The 21,566-nt window shown below is 39.7% G+C and overlaps 1 protein-coding gene across 1 annotated transcript in view; it reads right to left on the reverse strand.

Annotated features, from left to right (window-relative positions):
- tecpr1a (tectonin beta-propeller repeat containing 1a) overlaps positions 1-15,180 on the reverse strand; it is a 73,297-nt gene extending 58,117 nt beyond the window's left edge. The window contains exons 1-4 of the mRNA XM_043711360.2: positions 15,033-15,180; positions 9,886-10,118; positions 8,517-8,699; positions 3,414-3,536 (exon numbers count right to left, since the gene is read on the reverse strand). Of these exons, the coding sequence (XP_043567295.2) occupies positions 3,414-3,536; positions 8,517-8,699; positions 9,886-10,110 (531 nt within the window). The 5' untranslated portion in view covers positions 10,111-10,118; positions 15,033-15,180. The remainder of the gene's footprint in view (positions 1-3,413; positions 3,537-8,516; positions 8,700-9,885; positions 10,119-15,032) is intronic.
- Positions 15,181-21,566: the final 6,386 nt, after the last annotated feature.

Genomic DNA, 21,566 nt, shown 5'->3' on the forward strand with positions numbered 1-21,566 from the left:
TGACCATTGTATCAGAAAATTTATGATTAAAGTAGAAAAAGGACAATGGATAATCTGGAGTATGGATAATTAACCGGGACAGAATAGCGGGGCAAGAATGGAACTGGGTTAGATAGACTGGAGTCAAAGGTTGGTGGGATAAACTATACTTGAGCAATGTACTTCCTTCAAGAAATGATTCAGCTACAGTCATGGTACATTCCTTCAAAACAGAAAAAGGAGGGCAAGTAAATCCAGAGATTCCTGGATGAAAATGGAAATTGAAGTTGGAGTAATAAGTGTCAAATAGAAAATACAACTGAGAACCAAGTTAAACTTAGAATTTTCAGAAAGGAGGTACAAAAGTAAATCAGAGAAGCAAAGAAGAAGTATGAAAATAGACTAGCAGCTATCATATCAATGGGCATATAAATAATAAAGGGTGGTAAAAAGAGTAGGGCTACTTATGGACCAAAAAAGGAGACTTATACGTGAAGGCAAGGGGAAATGGCTGAGGTATTAACTTCATACTTTGCATCTTCCTTTACCAAGAAAACAGATATTATCCAGCCCATTGTGGCAAAGGAGGTAACTTAGCCACTATAAAGCTTCAAAATTGAGAAAGAAGAGATATTAGATAAACTATTGATTTTTAGACTTGACAAAAACCTAGGACCAGATGGTAGGTATCAAGGATATTGAAAGAACTATAAGTGGAAAATGCAGAGGGACCGGCTAAATTCTTCAGCCTTCCCTGAATTAGAATGGATGCCAGAGGACTGGAGAACTGCAAACTTTATACTCTTGGTCCGAAAAGGCTGCAATGATAGGATCAACAATTACAGAACAGTCGATTTAACTTTGGTAGTGGGGAAATGTCTGGGATAGAATTAATTGTCATATGGACAATGTGAGCTACTTAAGAAAAGCCAGAATGGATTTATTCAGAGAAATTCATGTTTAAATAACATGCTGGAGTTATCTGAAGATGGAATAGAGAAGGTTGATAATGGTAATGCACTTTATGACATGTATATGGACTTCAAAAATTGGTCAATACTGAACCACATAATGGAGAAAATTTCTAGTTCATGAAATAGGATGTCAGTAGTAAAGCTGAGATAAAATTGGCTGAGTGACAGGAAATAGTCGTGAATTATGGATATTTTTCAGTTGGAGGAACATTTGCAGTGGAGTACTCCAAAGTTGGTATTGGGACCCTTGTTTTTCTTGATTTATATTAACAATCTAGATCTTGGAATAGAGGGTCAATTTCAAAGATTGTGGACAGTACAAAACATGGAAGCACTGTAAGCTATGAGGAGGACTGGAAAACTTCAAAATAGCATCAACAAGTAGTGGAGTGGATGGACAGGTGGCAGATGAAGTTCAATTTAAAGAAGTACAAATGTATTTGAAGGTCGGTGGCACGGTGGCACAGTGGTTAGCACTGCTGCCTCACAGCGCCTGAGACCTGGGTTCAATTCCCGCCTCAGGCGACTGACTGTGTGGAGTTTGCACGTTCTCTCCGTGTCTGCGTGGGTTTCCTCCGGGTGCTCCGGTTTCCTCCCACAGTCCAAAAAAAGATGTGCAGGGTCAGGTGAATTGGCCATGCTAAATTGCCCGTAGTGTTAGGTAGGGGGTAAATGTAGAGGTATGGGTGGGTTTCGCTTCGGCGGGTCGGTGTGGACTTGTTGGGCCGAAGGGCCTGTTTCCACACTGTAATGTAATCTAATCTAATCATACATTTTGTTAAAAAAAAGCATGCAGGGAGAGTAAAGATGATACCGGTCTAAAGGTTGTGCAAGAGTAGAGAGACCTGGGTGTACATGTGTATAAATTATTGAAGGAAGGTCAGGTGGAGATAGCAGTTAACAAAGTATACAGTATCCTAGGGTTTATTAATAAGGACATAGAGAACACGAGTAGGGATGTTATACTCAACCTGTATAAGATACTAGACCTCAGCTAGAATATTGTGCTGAATTCTAGGCACCATATGTTAGAAAAAATGTGATGCATTGCACAGATTGCAGAAGAGGTTTACAAGAAAGGTTCCAAGAATGTGAAACTACTGTTATGAGGATAGATTGGAGAAGTTGGGATTGTTTTTCTGGGAAATGAGAAGGTTAAGAGGAGATTTTGTTGACGTTTTCAAAAATCAGGAGAAATCTGGATAAAGTAGATAGGGAGAAACTGTTCCTGCTTGTAAAAAGCATTAAGAATGAGAGGGCACTAATTTGAAGAGATTGCAAAACAGAAAAATGATGATGTGGAGAAAGAACTCCTCCACACAGGTCTAGAATGCACAGCATGAAAGTGTGGTGGAGATAGGTTCAATTGAGGCATTCAAGAGGGCGATTATTTGAATAGTAACAATGCACAACGACATGGGGAAAAGACAGGAAAATATGCCTTGAAATCATAAAGCTTGCTGGATAGCTGGTACAGACATGATGGGCCGAATGGCCTCCTTCTACACTGTCACAATTATGAGATTCTTCATACCATCACTGGCTGGTTGCCAATTCTGGACAAGTTTATTCTTGAAGATTTTATCACATGTTCACCTGCCTCCAGTTTATTGGTCCACAACTGGCTGCCCAGAATGCCATTGTGTAGTCATCATTCCCTGTACTCTTGCAATTGATCATCTACTATATTAATTTTCATAAGTGTCCCTCTTAAGGCATTTTAGAGGGGTGACGGTCATGGAAAGTTTGATGTTAAGCCATATGAGAGACTATAGTGCTTATAGGATAGTCTACAACATGATGTGAGAAGAAGGTAGAAACGCTCTAAACTATTGGAAGTGGTTTTGCTTGTACACAACTTAGTTGATGTAAAAATACCCAAAACGCGTAACACTTTTCTTTCGGCTGAATCAAAAAATAATACAGCATGGAAGTAGCCCATGTGACATATCATACCTGTCCTGGTTAGTTATGTTGTGTAATTAACTACATGAGAGATCAAGTAGTCAATTTTAAACTTTTTGTGCTTACTATGCTCCATAGCAGAACAAAATTCACATAAAATCAGATTCATTCTTTTCCACCTTACCTGTTGGTTTTCCACCTTGAAGAAAGGTTAATAATATGTTTTGCTAAAATTAAATTAACATTGCTTAATTGACAAAGAAATCAGCACACATTACCCACTAGACACACCAAAGGTAACTCTTGCAATACTGTCTGTATAGTATTTTCTAACTAGGTCCAACCACATTGTAGGTTTATAATCCTACAAAAAGCAGCAAGAATGGGCATTTGCAGGATACTGAATGCAAAAACAGGGAAAATTCATTCAATGTACAACAGAGTAATTTATTCACGAATTAGTCCACATATTCCTATCATGAGTCTTTCATTTAAAAGGCTAACTCTGAAAATTCAAAGAAAAATCCATTCTGGACGATAGGCTAGTCTACAAACCTTTGCCCACATGTCACATGCATTGTATCTTCTGTATCGGATCCATCGCCGTCTACGCACACAAGAATTCCACCGCTTGTCTTTTGTGTAAGTGGCAGGAAAATCAATGGCATATGTCCAACCCTAAAATAGGAAACACAAACAGCTTTGGGTAATGCAAAGACCATTGGACTAAGTAGCCTCTTTCTTTGCTCTAAAGCCTATGGAATCCTTAAACCATGCAAGTATGGCTAAACCTATGAGAACATTAAAATGCTATCAATTGGAAGCAAAGTTGATAAAACAAGAGGAAAATTAGTACAAAACAAAAATCAGATATCATTAATGATTGGGATTTTCCATTATCAAGATTCGGTAAACAATTCTGAAGCACAAGATGAAAGTCAGTTTGACCAAGCAAGGGAGAGAATGAGAATTGCTGCTTTTCCTGTTGCTGAAGAAGCTATGCAAATGTGGATCCAGAAGGCTCGAGAACAGAACATTCCCATCTCTGGTCCAATTCTACAGGAAAGGAAGCTCACTCTGGCAAAGGGGCTGGGTCACAAGCGTGCAGTAATGGATGGTTAGACTAATTCAAGATAATGCATGACCTAGTCTTCTGCTTAAAAAACAGTGATGGTGCAACAGTTATACAATCAATGACATGATTGCAAAATGGTCATGCCCACATTCTGAAAGGGTATATGCCAAGAGACATTTTTAATGTGGATGAAACCATATAATTTCAACATCATTAACCAGATTGCTCTTTAATACTTAATGATGAAATGTGCAACTGTGGAAGGTGAAATCAAGACAAATCACTGCCATTATGCTGATGCAGACCATGGCACTGAAAGGTTGCTGCTACTGATGATAAGCAAATCAAAGAAGCTATATTACTTTGCAGCTCAAGTTAACAAAACTGCTTGGTTGAATTCCAGCATTTTTGAGGCATGGATCAGAAAACTGGTCAAAATGTATCAAACAAAGCAAGCTTGGTCTTACGGTGACCAAGCACGAGCCAATGATTTAGGGCTGATTAGGAACCTAAAAACTCATTCCAAAGGTAACTGATTTTTCATGTTGTCATGATCATTGATAAGAAGCAGAAGCCCAACTCAAATGCTCTAAAAATCAAGTTAATGAAGAAGACCTGGAAAATAGTGACACAAATACACACAAGACACTGAGAAAGAGGAGGAGCAGTGTAAGGCCAACCAGTCCAATGACAAGGCTCTTTTCACTCGCCTACAGGAGGCCAGCATGGATATTCCAGTGGAGTCATAGAGCACAGAAACAGACCCTTCGATCCAACTCGTCCATATCGATCAAATTTCCCAAACTAAACTAGTCCCATTTGCCTGCTTTCAGTCCGAATCCCTCTAAACCCTTCCTACCCTCAACAATGTTTCCTTCGAATCCTCTCACTTGCTCCAAACAAAACGGGTAGCCATGGGCACCTGCATGGGCCCCAGCTATGCTTACCTCTTCGTCGGGTACCTGGAACAGTCCATCTTCCACAGCTACACTGGCACCATTCCCCACCTTTTCCTCCGCTATATCGATGATGGTATCGGTGCCACCTTGTGCTCCCGCGAGGAGGTTGAACAGTTCATAAACTTCACCAATATCTTCCACCCTGACCTCAAATTCAACTGGACCATCTCGGACATCTCCCTCCCCTTCCTGGACCTCTCCATCTCTATTTCCTGCGACAGACTCAACACAGACTTCTACTTCAAACCCACTGACTCCCACAGCTACCTAGACTACACCTCCTCCCACTCTGCCTCCTGTAAAATCGCTATCCCCTACTCACAATTCCTCCGCCTCCGTCTCATCTGCTCCCAAGAGGACCAATTCCACTATAGAACATCGCAGATGGCCTCCTTCTTCAACGACCGCAATTTCCCCTCCCACATGGTCGACAACGCCTTCCAGAGCATCTCCATCCTTGAACCCCACCCCTCCAATCACAACAAGGCCAGAACGCCCTGTCCACACCTTCCACCCCACTAACCTCTGGATACCATACATCATCCTCTGCCATTTCCGCCTCCTACAAACAGACCCCACCACCTGGGATATATTTCCCTCCCAACCCCTATCTACCTTCCACAGAGACCATTCCCTCTTCAACTCTCGTGAGGTCCACGGCCCCACCAACCCACACTCCATTCCCAGTACCTTTCCTTGCCACTGCAAGAAGTGCAAAACCTGTGCCCACACCTCCCTACTCACCACCATCCAAGGCCCCAAAGGATCCTTCCACATTCGACAGAGATTTACCTGTACTTCCACGCACATCATCTACTGTGTCTGTTGCTCTCAGTATGATCTCCTCTACATTGGGGAGACAAGATGCCAACTTGCGGAACATTTCAGAGAAAGTCTGGGATACATGCACTTCAAAACCCCACTGCCCTGTGGCTGAATACTTCAACTCTCCCTCCCACTCCACCAAGGACATACAAGTCCTAGGCCGCTTCCACCACCAAACTCTAGCCACCCAATGCCTGGAGGAAGAATGCCTCATCTTCCGCCTTGGGACCCTCCAACCACATGGGATCAATGTAGATTTCACCAGTTTCTTCATTTCCTCGCTCACTCCCCGTCCTCCCTGCCCCCACCCCCCCAACCTTATCTCAAAAACAACTTTTCAACTCAGCACTGCCCTCTTGAAATGTTTACCTGTTCATCTTCCTTCCCACCCATCCACTCCACCCTCCTTTCTGACCTATCACCAGCACCCCCCACCTCTATCTACCTATTGCATTCCCAACTACCTTCCCCTGAGCCCCACCAACCTCCCATTTATCTCTCAGGCCCCTTGGGCCACCCCCTCATTTCTGATGAAGAGCTTATGCTTGAAACTTCGGCTCTCCCACTCCTCGGATGCTGCCTGACCAACTGTGCTTTTCCAGCACCACACTTTTAGACTCTGATCTCCAGCATGTGTTGTCCTCACTTTCTCCTATTCATTTACCTGTCCAGACGTCTTTTAAATGTTGTAACTGTACCAGCATCTACTTCTTCCTCTGGCAGTTCATTCCGCCTATGGATCACTCTCTGTTTTAAAAAGTTGCCCTTCAGGTCCTTTTTAAAGCTTTCTTCTCTCATCTTAAAAAAATGCCCTCTAGTTTTGAACTCCCCCACCTTAGGGAAAAGACCTTTGTTATTTACCTTATCTATACCCCTCATGATTTTATAAGCCTCTATAAAGGTTATCTATAAAGCCTCCTATACTGCAGTGAGAAAAGTCCCAGCCTATTCAGCTTCTCTTTATAACTCAAACCTCTAGTCCTGGTAACATCTTTTCTGCCCCCTCTCCAGTTTAATAATATCCTTCCTATAGCAGGGTGATCAGAACTGTATACACTACTCCAAAAGTGACCTCACCAACGTCCTGTACAACCGCAACATGACATCCCAACTCCTATACTCAATGGTTTGAACAATGAAGGCAAGCAAGAGGGAAATGGGTCTGGGTGGGTTACTCTTCGGAGGGTCGGTGTGGACTGGTTGGGCCGAAGGACCTGTTTCCACACTGTAGGGAATCTAATCTAATCTAAAAAGTCAAACGCCTTCTTTACCACACTGTCTACTTGTGATGCAACTTTCAAAGAAATATGTACCTGAACCCCTACGTATTCCTGATTGACAACACTCCTCAGGGCTCTACCATTAACTGTATAAGTCCTGGCCTTGTTTGTTAGCAAATTGCAAAACCTCGCATTTATCCAAATTAAACTCCATCTCCAACTCCTCATCCTATTGGTCCAATTGATCAAGATCCCTTTGTAATCTTAGATAACCTTCTTCACTGTCAACTATACCACCAATTTTGGTGTCATCCACAAATTTACTAACCATGCTTTCTAAATTTTTATCCAAATTGCTTATACAAATGATAAACAAAAGTGTTCCCACACCAATCTCTGTGGAACACCATTGCTCACAGGTCTACAGTCTGAAAAACAACCCTCCGCCACCATCCTCTGTCTCCAGTACAGATAAGAATGGAAACCTTTGATGAGACGGGATAATCTCATACACTGTACAATGAAATGAACAGATAAGGCAATCACAGATCAGAACATTCTTCAACCAAAGAGTCCAATAACACTGAGGGGTCTAACGAATGCCTACCTATTCACCTAAAAGCTTTCCTAGCTGAAATCACAAAGACCATAGGAGATGCTGTAGCATATTTTCACTGCAACAGAAAACTACAGAAAAGCTTTAACTACATTGTGCTACAGCGTGTGACATTATCAATCATCCAAAGACAATACGCTAAACAGAAAAACATAACGGAATTTTTCTAGTGCTAATTCCCAACATTTTTCAATGCCTTTATGATACAGCGTTAAGCCATTGTAAGATAGTACAGGTGAAACGTCACTAGTCCAGTGCTTCCAGGTAGTGTGAAAAATAAACAAATGCTGGGGTTCATGAGAAAAGATACAAAGTATTAATTAAACAGACAATCTAGAGGTGAACTCGAGAGGAGCACATAGAATCACACAGAATTACACCACAGCAGGAAATCATCTTGCACATCTGTCTCAGTCAAATCCCTCGAACTCAGCACCGCCTTCCTAACCTGCAATCTTCATCCTGACCTCTCCGCCCCCACCCCATTCCGGCCTATCACCCTCACCTTGACCTCCTTCCACCTATCGCATTTCCAACGCCCCTCCCCCAAGTCCCTCCTCCCTACCTTTTATCTTAGCCTGCTGGACACACTTTCCTCATTCCTGAAGAAGGGCTTATGCCCGAAACGTCGATTCTCCTGTTCCTTGGATGCTGCCTGACCTGTTGCGCTTTACAAGCAACACATTTTCAGCTCTTGCACATCTGATCTGCCATGACTCTACATTATTAACTGAAACTATATTTTCCTTTTTATAAATTCTTAACCAATTCATGAAAAAAAAACTTACAATTTGTCCTTCCAGAACAGATCTTAAATCTTTGTAACCTTGCTATGTAAAATTCTGATTTGGAAAGATGGAAAATCAAAAGAGGATATAGGCAACCTCAACACACCGCTGTCTGCTTGCTTGGAATACCATTCACTCATGTTTATCATAACCACAAACACTTGTACCTTCTTACCCCTTTTTCTGTTGGCTCTCCTCCAATATTTTCATCCACGTACCAGTCAGATTCCCACTCCCATTGCGGTGAAGCAAGTTTAAACTCATTTAGTGGTTGATGGATCAAACCTGTAACATCACTCCATTGCCAGCGGTCACTGGGTAGAAGGCGGTCACTGAAACCATCCACAGGATTCCATCGCTACATTGAGATTAACAAAACATAGCTCACAGGCATAATATGCATAGACACGACACACTTTTAGCAAGTCTAGTCATAGAATTTTACTTCAATTGTTACACAGCACAGCCACAGATGACAGATAAAACGTTTCACTATATTTCTTTTGTAAAATCACATGACAATAAATGCTATTTTATTCATATTTCACCTTCTCGCTTGATCATATCTACTTTTGTAGTTATTGGTAGCTATGGCTATAAGTATCTACATAAGAAATTTATTCTGTTCAGAGGGCACAATATTGAATTTGGTCTCAGTTGGTATTTAAATGTGAAGGCACTGTTATATTGTTACAGAACAGTCAACTCTAAATGACTAGAACTCATGCAGTCAATAGCACTATCAAATATCAGATTTGGATTTTAAAATGAGAATAGAACTTTAAATGAACTCCACAAAGTCCTGACCAATTTTCCTTCTGCCACTGACATTATCAAATATAAAACTGATGAACTAATCTCAAAACTCATTGCTGTTATGGGATTTTGCTGTGTGAAAAAGAAACAACTATAACTGTAAATGTACTTCAAAACAAGTTATTACATTTGAAAAGGTTTGTGACATTTCAGAAATATTTTTCCCTGGAGCATCACAGGCTGAGGGGTGACCTTATAGAGGTTTATCATGAGGGGCATGGATAGGATAAATAGACAAAATCTTTTCCCAGGGGTGGGGAATCCAGAACTAGAGGGCATAGGTTAAGTGTGAGAGGGGAAAGATATAAAAGAGACCTAAGGGGCAACTTTTTCACACAGAGGGTGGTATGTGCATGGAATGAGCTGCCAGAGGAAATGGTGGAGGCTAGTACAATTGCAATATTTAAAAGGCATCTGGATGGAGAGATGAATAGGAAGGGTCTGGAGGAATATAGGCCAGGTGCTAGCAGATGGGACTAGATTGGGTTGGGATATCTGCTCGGCATGGACGAGTTGGACTGAAGGGTCTGTTTCCATGCTGTACATCTCTATGACTCTAAATGTGTGTCTTGGTACAATGTTGTGCATTTGGCTTCATCTCAGCCAATGAGTAGCACTGAGGGCATTCAGGAGGCAAGACAAGTGCCCTGTGTCGTAAAAGGGTAAAACAAATAACAATATAAATTATCAGCATGAACAAAAGGCTATCTAATTTTAAGTGTCCATACCTGATTTTCATAGGTCTCTTCTTGGTAATGGATTGGGACTTCACTTGAATGGACGTAGACATAGATCTGATGGTCGCATGCAATTCCCCAGCAGCACTGCTTAACAGCTGCCAATCTCTTAAATTGTAAGCTTTCATCTTTGCACAACTCCCAGTACTGTCCAGCTGTAGAGAGGCTATAAACTCTTCCATGTACATCCACAGCCCATAGAAGGGAACTAGGCATGCCAGCTTCTATTAAGGAGGAGTGAATTCCATTAGTAAATTTGACGGTCTGCTACTGATCACCTCCTATCAATCAATCGTCATGTTTCTCCCCAAACAATTTCCCAAGCAATAACTTATGAAAGCACAGGCCAGAAACATTGAGTAACCCTGAACAATCTTCTGTAATCTGGCAGAATTGATAATAATCTGTTGAAGCCATACTAAGTAGGAACAAACTGGGAACAATTCTCAACTAGAACAGTACTTGAAGTGATTCTGAAATTTCTGTGGTTGCCAATGCAGCTTTGATTTTGAAATGTCTGCTATTGAATAATCTTCTGATGCATTTGGAGAAATCCAGAAAAAAATCCTGCTAACATTGGGCTTTATTAGTAGTTAGTAGAGGATTAATGTGAGTTCATGGTACAAAGTTTTTATCACAGGGAATCTTGTTAGTAGGTTTATTTGATGGCTTTCACTTAGGAACTGCTTATAAACAATAAAGCACATTTAGTCACTGCTCCTATTTTCAATCTGATCCACAGCTATCCCTGTTAGTTCTATAACTTTTCTCTATACTAGTCCAATTTTTATAAGTTAAATTAATCAGGAGGCAGCTGACAGCACAGATAGAAATGTGGCAGCAAATAAAGATGGCTTAAGGAGAGACAGAAATGGCAGTACAACATTCCAGGTTGCAGTGTTTTCGGATAAGAGGGACATAAAAAGGAGTGGGGAGGGGGCTAATCATTTTGGTCAAAGAAACAATTATAGCTGCAAGGAGGAATGATATAAAATGAGATATTAAAGGGTTAATTTGCTTTGTTGACCTGAAAGAAATTGGATGTCCTGAGGCTAGGGTGAGATGTCTCTGTCTTACAGGTAGAATGTAGGGAATTTACATTCCCATCCCTTGCCATTCAGAATCAATTGCATGGCCATTTCCTAGTTATTCAAAGTAAAAGAATTACATTATCATCTCCTATTCAGAAATCAATAAGAACATTGCCATTAAAATTCTGACTATTCCCTGCAGTTAAAAAAAAAACTATTCACAACAGATTTGACCATTAAGGGATGATTTACATTACACTGTTTCTGGAGATGATCAGGTCACTGCATTGTGTCTTGAGTGGCATGTGACTATGGGGCGGGGGAATGGTTGGGGGTGTCTTGTGGGCATTACTGACTGTGATGTAAAGATCTTGTATAAAGAACGGACTGTTTTCTTTGTTCAGGGAGAGATCCCTTGACTTGGCCTTGCAAGCATTGTGAAGTGTGTTAAAGGGTTCCTCTAGAAAACATGAGCTGTACTTGTCAAATAAAATTTTGCTTGTTCACAGAAGTTGGCATCTGCAGTTGCATCAAGTGTGTAAGAACCTCATGAAAAAGATATATTACAAGGATCATCAAATTAAGTTATATGAATTGAGTTAAAGAACAAGAAAAGAGGTTAATCTCATTGCTGGGAGTGTACTGCAGACCCCCAAACAGAGTTGGCTGCACGGTGGCACAGTGGTTAACACTGCTGCCTCACAGTGCTAAAGACCCAGGTTCAATTCCCACCTCCGGCAACTGTCTGTGTGGAATTTGCACATTCTGCCTGTGTCTGCCTGGGTTTCCTCTGGGTGCTCCGGTTTCCTCCCACAATCCAAAAATGTGCAGGTTAGGTGAATCGGCCATACTAAATTGCCCGTAGTGTTAGGTGAAGGGGTAAATGTAGGGGAATGGGTCTGGGTGGGTTGCTCTTCGGAGGGTTGGTGTGGATTTGTTGGGCTGAAGGGCCTGTTTCCACACTGGAAGCAATCTAATCTAAAAATGTTAGGAAAGCAAGCACATAAGCAAATCTCTGAGAATTGCAAAACAATAGATTAGAAATAGGAGGGAATTTAAACCACACCCATATTAACTGGAATAGTTTTAGTGTGAAAGGAATTGAGGAAATAGAATTCTTGAGGTGCGTTCAGTAGCTCACTTATGACCGATACATAGCAAGTCTAAAAGAGAGGGCACAACTCTGTACCTAATTTTAGGAAAAGAAGCTGGCCCGGTAGGTGTCCGTGGTAGAGCATTTTAGTGGTAGCAATTAGTTAAGAGTTCTAAATTAAAGCATGGCCCATTGTACTAAGCTGAAGATTTGTTTCAGTAGAATTGGAGTGGAAACAGCTAAATGATTGTAAATCAATGTCAGGGCAAAGGGGAATACTCAAAGTGGAGATTCAAGAATTCAAAGGAAGAGTGTTTCAACAGTGGTAAAGGGGGAATGGCCAAATCTACAGCCTCCTTGATGTCAAGGAGCTTAGAGGATAAGATAAGCAATCCAAGAACTCAATACTGCAGAAGACCAAGAGTATAGAAAGTGGAGAATGTAATCAAAAAGGTAATTGATAAAGCAAAGAATATTGGCAAGCAAAATCAACATTAACCCACGGATGTTTTATCAACACATCAGGAATAACAGGATAACTAAGGAAAGAGTAGGACTCATAAAATACCAGAAAGATACCCTAAGTGTAAAAGCAGATGTTGATATGGCTCTTAATGAATACTTTGTATTTTCTTCACAAAAGATGGGGATGGCAGAGATTTTGCAGTTAAAGAGAAGAAATGAGAATTTTTGAAAGTTATAAACGTAGGAAAAGAGGCTGTTCTAATGGGGTTAGCATCCTTCAAAGTGGATAAATAACCACAGGCAGATGTAATGTACCCCAATCCATTAAAAGAAACCGGGATAAATTAGCAGAAGAGTGGGTTTCCTCCGGGTGCTCCGGTTTCCTCCCACAGTCCAAAGATGTGCAGGTCAGGTGAATTGGCCATGCTAAATTGCCCATAGCGTTAGATGCATTAGTCAGAAGGAAGTGGATCTGGGTGGGTTACCGTTCGGAGGGTTGGTGTGGACTTTTGCCAAAGGGCCTGTTTCCACACTGTAGGTAACCTAATCTAATCTCACCATTTTTAATCCTTACTGGTGAGGATCGATAATGTTTTATCTTTGGTTAATCAGACAGTAAGGGATAGACCAATGGCTACAGGCCAGTTGCTCTCACCTCAGTGGTGGGCAAATTAATGAAATCAATTCTGAGGGTCAGAATAAACTGTCACTTAGAAAGGCACAAATTAATTTTAGGATAGTAACAAATTTAGTAAGATGATGCTTAACTAACTTGATTCAATATTTTGAAAAAAGCAGCAAGGAAGTACGGTATTCAACACAGCTTTCAAGCTGTGAAAGGTACTCAGACATTCCTTTGCCTGTTCAAATTCTTGTCTTTTTTGAAGAAATTTTACGGAAGAGCTATCAGAGTGCTGAAATTTAGAACAAACTTCCAATTAAATTCAATATACTGCAAAATTTCTTGTTATTTCTTAAGCATGGGAAACTTTAAAAAACAGTCCTTAATTTTGCTTCTCAAGGTGCTATTTGGCCTTGTTTGACAGTGTAGCTTAAATAAATTATTTTTACTATGACAAATTCATTTTACCTAATTTTTTTTAACTAAATTGGTTCTTTGTAACAAATCAATTTGTTCAAATGTTGCAAATATTTGCGTTTGGCTGAACAAAACCAAACTGTCTATATATACAACACAATCTTTCAATGACCTTGTTGGTTAATATAAAAAATTGCTGTTGCATTTTCATTCTGAATGTCATGATTTTGATAAAGTCCATTGGGGGTTACAAAGCTGATATTTCTTTGGATGTCAACGAAACTTAAAAATATCTCTTTAAAAAATCAATGTGTATAATGCACTGTGCTTATTCAGTCCTCTCTTTACATTCCTAACATCATGGAATTGGATTGAACCTCCTTTGTTAATGAATTGGCTTTGTAAAATTCTGTCTGGTTTCAGCATCATCATAATAGGTGAGCTCCAATTAGGTTCAACAATGTCACTCCCATCATGATCTTGATCTCTTCCCTCACTTGGGCTAACTTCTCATGAGTATCAGTACGTAAGGATATTACCTTCTTGGTAATGCGCTAACTACATCAACATCATATATGACCAAAGGAATTTTCCCTGACCTATGAGTCTATAATAGCTTTTATAAGTTGCCTCAATAATTTTCTGGAAGATAGTATATTATTCCACCTTTTTTTAAACATCTCTTGCATTATTCGTATTATCCAATTTGGTTATTGGATGGTTGGCTTTAGAATTTTCAATACCAGAGTGATTTTCAAATCACTGATATTTTCATTTCACTCTCTACTTTGTTCACCACTGTAAATATACTTTTGTTCTGACTATCCTCCTTGTCTTAGTATCATTTTAACATATTAATATGACACTTACTGATGTTTTTGCCTCTCATCAGGGATACTCACCAGAAAACTCACATTATTGAGTTCCTGTTTGAATTGCTAAGATCAAGTGAACTTCTAACGATTAACCTTTTAAATAATTTGCTTAGCTTTTAATGGATCCTGGAGATAGGTAACTGTACTAAAACTTTGTCACCAGCTTTGGCCTTTTTGGTTGCTCTAGTTTTCATTGTTTGTGAGCACTTTTCAATTTTTTTCACAAACCGTGTATATTTTGCTTCGCTTTTCTTAAAACTTGATGCATATGTCAGTAAGGTACTCTCACCTTTAGGTTATGACTTTTGGTTTTATTGATTTAAGGGAATCTCTTAAGACATGCTTATATATCAGTTCAAAAGGGACCCAGTATGAGCATTCTTATTGGCAGCAGTGACAAGGGAATTCCTTTGTCCCAATCCTTAGCACATTCTTGACAATATGTTCTAATCATGATCTTTAAATTTGGTGCCATCTTTCATATGCTCCTTACGATTATGAATGATAAGCTAAAGACACAAATTGTTTCATTCCCAGACTATTCATTATTTCTTTGAATATTTGTGATATAAAACTTGAAGTTTGATCTGATTATATTTCTTTGGGTTATGCATACCTTAAAAAATTGAACTGACCTTGTACTACTGTTCCACCATAATTTTCTCTAAAGTCATTGCCTCAAGAATTCTTGTCAAAGCATCCATAGTTGTTAAAAGATATTGATTCCCTCTTCTTGCTTTAGGTACAGGTCCCACACATCTTATTAGGACACTGTTAAATAGTTCTTCTAGAGCTAATATTGGAATAAAGACACAGGTTTAATTTATGGTTGGGGTTTCCCCAATTACTTGATGTGCATGGCATGCCTGGCAAATTTAACTACAAATTTATACAGTATATTTTAGTATTTTAGCCTGCAGTTTCCTGAAATCCTAGTGCCTTATCATTGGAATTTCATGAGCTATTTGTAAAATTTCATGATGATTCTCAGATGGAACTCCCAGCAATTACGTTTAGTGTGTCGAGTCTTATCACAATAGAAGCATGTTACTTTCTCAATATCATCTTTAGGTCCTAGTCTTTTTCCCTTTATTGCTCTAGAAAAAAAACATACATTTTCCTTTCCAAGATTTTCTATTCATTCAGTTTTCCTTTCAGAATAAGGAGAGACTTGGATAGAGCAGATGTGGAGAAAATGTGAATACTAGTAGGCAATACTAGGATGCGTGGACAGAGCCTCAGACTGAAGGGATGACTCTTTAGAACTGAAGAGTAATTTCTTCAGCCAGAGTGTGGTGAATCTATGGAACTAATTTCAGTTCTTTCGTGTGTAAATTGCAGAACATTTAAAAGTTACATTCTCAAGAACTTTTAAATGTTCTGCGATTTACATGTGAAAGAACTGAAACCAACATGTTCATTCTAAGAGATGAGAGACTTAAGAAACAATCCAAGTTTGTTTTCAATACATGTACATAATTTCAGTTACATCACACTATAAACTTTTGCTATAAATTCTGTGTCTTACGATCTTACACCCCACAACCACCTGATGAAGGAGCAGCGCTCCAAAAGCTAGTGCTTCCAAATAAACCTGTTGGACTATAACCTAATGTTGTGTGATTTTTAATTGAGATATCATAGGTATCCATACAACTGCTGCTTCTTGGATCTTTGGTGCGAGGCACTCATCTAAATAAGTCTTATAGATTGCTGACATACGCTTCAGTAATATGATTTATTTTCTATTCTCAATTTGTTTCACTTACGTCAGTAAACAAAACCACTGATCCAACAGCATTTTTCTTCTCTTGCAAATTCTACAAAGTTATGACTAGGTTTCTTTCTTATTCCTCTAAATTTTAAGTGGGAAGGTTCAGGGAAGTGCATTGCCCTTATAAGGTCAGGTAAGGTCACCATTGTCCCAGAGAACATAGGGCAGCTCTCTCATTAGAGAGAGAGAGAGAGAGAGAGACGAGTGGTGGTACAACCTGAGGGTCACCACATCTCAGATGAGGGAACAGGTTGATAAGGAAAGTTCTTCAATAATGACCTAAGCCAGTATTGAACACATGCTGTTGGCATCACTATGCTTTGCAAGTGCAGACAACTAAGCTAACCAACCACCATCCTTATAACAGCGCCATAGTCTGCAGATTGCTCTTCTGACAAACTGGTATACCCATCAGGATACTCTGTAACATTAAGGTCCAAGCATCTTTTGGCAACTTCAACTTCACAGCTCTAGCTTTTTAAATTAGCTGACAGATCTTTCAATTCCATAATCTGTAAATGTAGGTACTAAATACAGATTTGTAATTAAATCAAATCACTCATTAGAAACAGAATTGTTCTCTGAACTACTACCTCTTCATTTTTCCTTTCCTTTAAGCTTTCCTCTGGCCAAACACGATGTCTTACGTGTACTGAAAAGTGCTGGCGATCACAACGGGTCAGGCAGCTTAAATGGAGAGAAAGCAAGCTAACGTTTCCAGTCTAGATGACCCTTCATCCTGTGATCTGCAGCAATTTTTAGTACAGATTCCAACATCTGCAGTATTTGCACCTACACGATGTCTTATTTCCCTGCCTCTTTGGAGTTCAAACATTTTAACGTTAGTTTCCTTTCTATTTCCCTTTATTTCTTGTCTTCTTAACTTACTCTTTCTTTATTGGCTAATTCACACTTTATTAAATTTTTAACTTAATTTATTTTAGTTAATTTGAGCAGTGATACATTATTTCCTCATTTAAAATTCTAAATACTGGGTAATTACTTTAAGCATTTTATCCTTATGAGATCCTACTTCCAGCTGTAATTTATCTGCTAACCTTCTCAGTTTAGCCTTAGTCAAAGATTGAAATAATCCACTGTTACATCTTTTAATTCTAGTAGTCTTAGCAACAGTCAAAACCAATTTGAAATTCCAATGTGTAACATACTTCACAACTATCCCTATTTTTATGCTCAGTACCTCCACATTTGTGTTTTTAAAATTCATAGACCCTGCTGAAACTCAAAAATTTATGATCCCACAGACTTTGTTTTGATCCCAGCTGATCTCAACTGGACAAATTAGACCTCAAGATTAAACCTGGCTTGATAGACCATAAATTGCTTTTTTCTGTTTATTGCAGAGGTCACTCACTGACCAGTTTCTCATGAAAGTGCCAATGTACTTTTAGCAAAAGAACAAATTTTATTATACAAAAAAAGAAACATAAACTATGTTGCATCATACAAGAACAATTTGAAATGGGTTCATTACAAATAGCAGAAGGAAAAATTCAACTGTTTTGTCCGTAACAACAAACATATAGGCACTCAAAACTTAAAGTAAAGATTAGAGTGGTGCTGGAAAAGCTCAGCAGGTCAGGCATCATCCAAGGAGTAGGAAAAGAAAAAAAATCGACGTTTCAGACAAAAGCCCTTCATCAACAAGGACCCAAAACTTAAAGTCAACCTTATTTCCAAGCTAAAACTTCTTGCAATTGATTTCTGGAGCTTTCATTTTACTGACTTTTAATGTCCATTCAGAGCAAGCACATGGGTTTTCCAAATATTCAGCTCCCAGCAGTATTCTGGCCAGTTTCTTACTAGCTTATTATTTCAGCTGCCATTTTTTTAGTACCCACAGACACAGATTTACTCAATGATGCTTGTCTGTCTCCCTATGTCACTGAATACCTTAGTCAACAACCTAATTTTCTTTACTTTTTAAAAATATTTTAAACTAGGAACTCCCAGCTCTACTCCAAGTCTGCAAATGCCCTCATTATTATTATACAAACAAACCTGAAACATGTTAGCATCAAAGTTCTCAAACTCAAAAATGAAAATAAAACCATGTCTTAAAATATACAATATAAAAATTAAAATTAAACCTGAAGCTATACACCATTCCTCCAGTCTACTGCATTTGCTGCTCACAATGTGGTCTCTTCTACATTGGAGAAACAAAGTGCAGACTGGGTGACTGCTTCACAGAGCACCCATGTTTTGCCTGTAATAAACACCCTAAGCTTCCAGTTGCCTGCCACTTCAATACACCACCTTGTTCCTTGGCATAACCATACCCCAAACTCTGCACACCTGGTTATCACATGTTATGCCATTGTTAGCTGCTAATTGTCCCCATTAGTAGCTATATATTCTCCCAGGCTGATCGTTGTCCACTCCTGTCTCTCTCTTTGGGCTCTATCCACCTATCATCGACCCCTTACCCCCTCTCTCCCCTCCCCATCCACCCATCTTCTCCACAAAAAACAAATTCTTCCTGCTACCATCAGGAAGGATAACTGGACCCAAAACATTAACATTTTTCTCCACAGATGTTGCCAGACATGCTGAACTTTTCCAGCAATTTCTGTTTTTGTTTCTGATTTACAACATCTGCAGTTTTTTCAGTTTTCCTTGGAATGAATGTCCACAGATCCCTGAAGGTAGCAAGATATGCTCATATGCATTTGTCAGTCAGATGAGGTGTGAATGACACAAAACATACAGTTATAAAGAATTTCCCAGAAGTCAGCTGGCTGTTAATATAAACAATTTACATCAATATTTAATGTAGTTTAAGGCCCCAAGGCACACGGAGATATCTTTGATCAAACATGACCATTAAATCACCTAAGGATATATTAGAGCTACCAGAAACTTCCTGATGAAGGGCTCTCCTGCTCCTCAGATGCTGCCTGACCTGCTGTGCTTTTACCAAAAGCTAGGTCAAAGATTTAAGTTTTAAGGACCATCTTAAAAAAATGATTAGGTTTAAGGAAATAATTCCAGACCTTAGACCTTTGACAACTTAAGGCTGATTTCTGAAGACAAATGAATCACTGGACAAATAATAGGGGAGGCAATGGCCTGGTAGCATTATTGCAGGACTGTTATTCCAGTGATCCAGATTGTGTTCTGGGACTTTGATTTGAACCTTGCTATGGCATGTCAATTAAAATCAGGAATTAAGAATCCAGAGAAGACTGTGAAACCATTGCTGTTTCCGTGCTGTACATCTCTATGACTACGACTCTAATTCACAAACAGCCTTTAGGGAAAGAAACTGCTATCCTGATCTGGCCTATATGTCACTCCAGACTCACGACAATGTGGTTGACTCTTAACTATCACCAGGAGATAAATACTGGCCTAGCCAACGATGCCCTCATTGCATGAATAATTTTTTAAAAATGTCTTCATCAACAAATAGGTCACAGTCCGACCGAGTAACCCATTTCTCTGGGGTTGGGTCCCTAAACAGGTCCGAACCCACTTTCTCAAGATGAATCAGAGTTCAATTAAGGGGATCTCCTTTAAATGGATCAGAGCCCACTCTTGAGGGGACCAACTTTAAATAGATCAAAGTTCACTTTCGAAGGACCACCTTTAATTAGATCAAATCCTTCTTGAGGTAGCCAATGTTAAATGGCTCATAGTCCACACTCAAGGGGACCACCTTTAAATTGGTCAAATCACACTCGCAAGGGGACCACCTTTAAATGGATCAGAACCCACTCTTGAGGAAAACTTCCTTTAAATGGGTCACACCCCACCCTTGAGGGGGCCACCTGTAAATAGGTCACACTCCACTCTCGAGGGGACCACCTTTAAATGGGTCAGAGCCCGCATTTGTGAATGGATCTTCCATAAATCGGATCTCATCTTTGCACATGACTCCACCTCGCCCCTCCAATCTCCAGGGAAAACAGGCGCTCGCTGCCGACTCTGAACGGCACCCTGATAAACAAACAGACAGACGAAGGTAAATTCTCACCATTCAAACCGGACTCGGCTTCCGGAACCTTCTTCCTTGACGACCGCTGTTGAGCCGTTGAGATCCCACCCCTCAATACGCTTGATTGGTCGGCTCCCTTGACCCTAAGATTGCGATTGGGCACCCACAAGTCAATCAGGTGTGGCTGTTACGTACTTGACGTGCCCGCCCCCTAAGCAGCTGGTGGTGAAGGAGATGCAGTACTCTGCTTTCTCTCCACAGATGCTGTCAGAACTGCTGAGTTTACCAGCTATTTCTGTTTTTGTTCATAATTTACAGTGTCCACAATTCTTTGGTATTTTTGAGATACTTTCTCATTCAGCTTAAAGGAAAAGGACCTTAGAGCACTGAAGAAAGATGGGTGAAAGTTTGGTACAGAAATATTCTGAAAGAGAGATTGAAAACCTTAACAATATAAAAAGAACTTAAAATCCTGAGGGATCATGTAAAGGTAGATGTGGAGTGGACATTTCCTCATATATGTGAATCCAGCATTCAGAATAAACCTAAAATCACAGGTTGCCTATATGGGACAAAAAATTCAGCTTTTTTTTCTGAGGGTTGTAAGTATTTGGAACTCTTCTGAAAAAGTGGTGGAAGCAAGGTCCATGAATATTTTTAAGGCAGATGTAGATTGATTCTTCACGGATTTGATAAAGTGCAGAAGAAGACCATTGAGCCAATTGTGACTGAACTGCTCTTTAAGCATCATTATCTACTACCAATTAACATATCTTTGCACAGATGTTATTACACATCTTTTAGAGCAAGTGGGAGTTAAATCCAGGTCTACTGTCTTAGAGGTAGGATTATTACCACTATCTAAAAAATCATCTAATACCCTGTTGAATGTGTCAGGGTCATGCAGCATGGAAACAGATCCTTCGGTCCAAGCAGTCCATGCCAATCATAACTCCAAACTAAACTAGTTCCACCTGTCTGTGCTTGGTCCATATCCCATCAAATATTTTTTATTCATGTACTTATCTAAATGATTTTTAAATGTTGTAACTGTATCCACAACCACCACTCCCTCTAAAAGTTCATTCCACGCAGAAACCACTGTGGTTTAAAAAAAAATGCCTCCATGACTTTTTTTTAATTTTTCCTCTCTCACCTTGAAAATTTGCCCCACTAGACTTGAAATCTCCCATCCTAGGGAAAAGCGACAGAAATGCATTTTATCTATAACCCTCGTGATTTTATAAACATTGAAAAGGTCACTTCTCAACCTCCTACGTTCCAGTAAAAACGTGTCAGCCTCTCCTTATAACTCAAACCCTCCATTCCTGTGAACGTCCTGGTAAATCTCTTCTGAACCCTCTTCAGCTTAATAATATCCTTCCAAAAACAAGGTGACCAGAACTGGATACCGTACTCCAGAAGAGGCCTCAC

This window comes from Chiloscyllium plagiosum, unplaced genomic scaffold (genome assembly GCF_037043375.1).
Source record: "Chiloscyllium plagiosum isolate Xiang-an unplaced genomic scaffold, Cpla_swu_hap1 HiC_scaffold_20, whole genome shotgun sequence".
NCBI classification, from domain to species: domain Eukaryota; kingdom Metazoa; phylum Chordata; class Chondrichthyes; order Orectolobiformes; family Hemiscylliidae; genus Chiloscyllium; species Chiloscyllium plagiosum.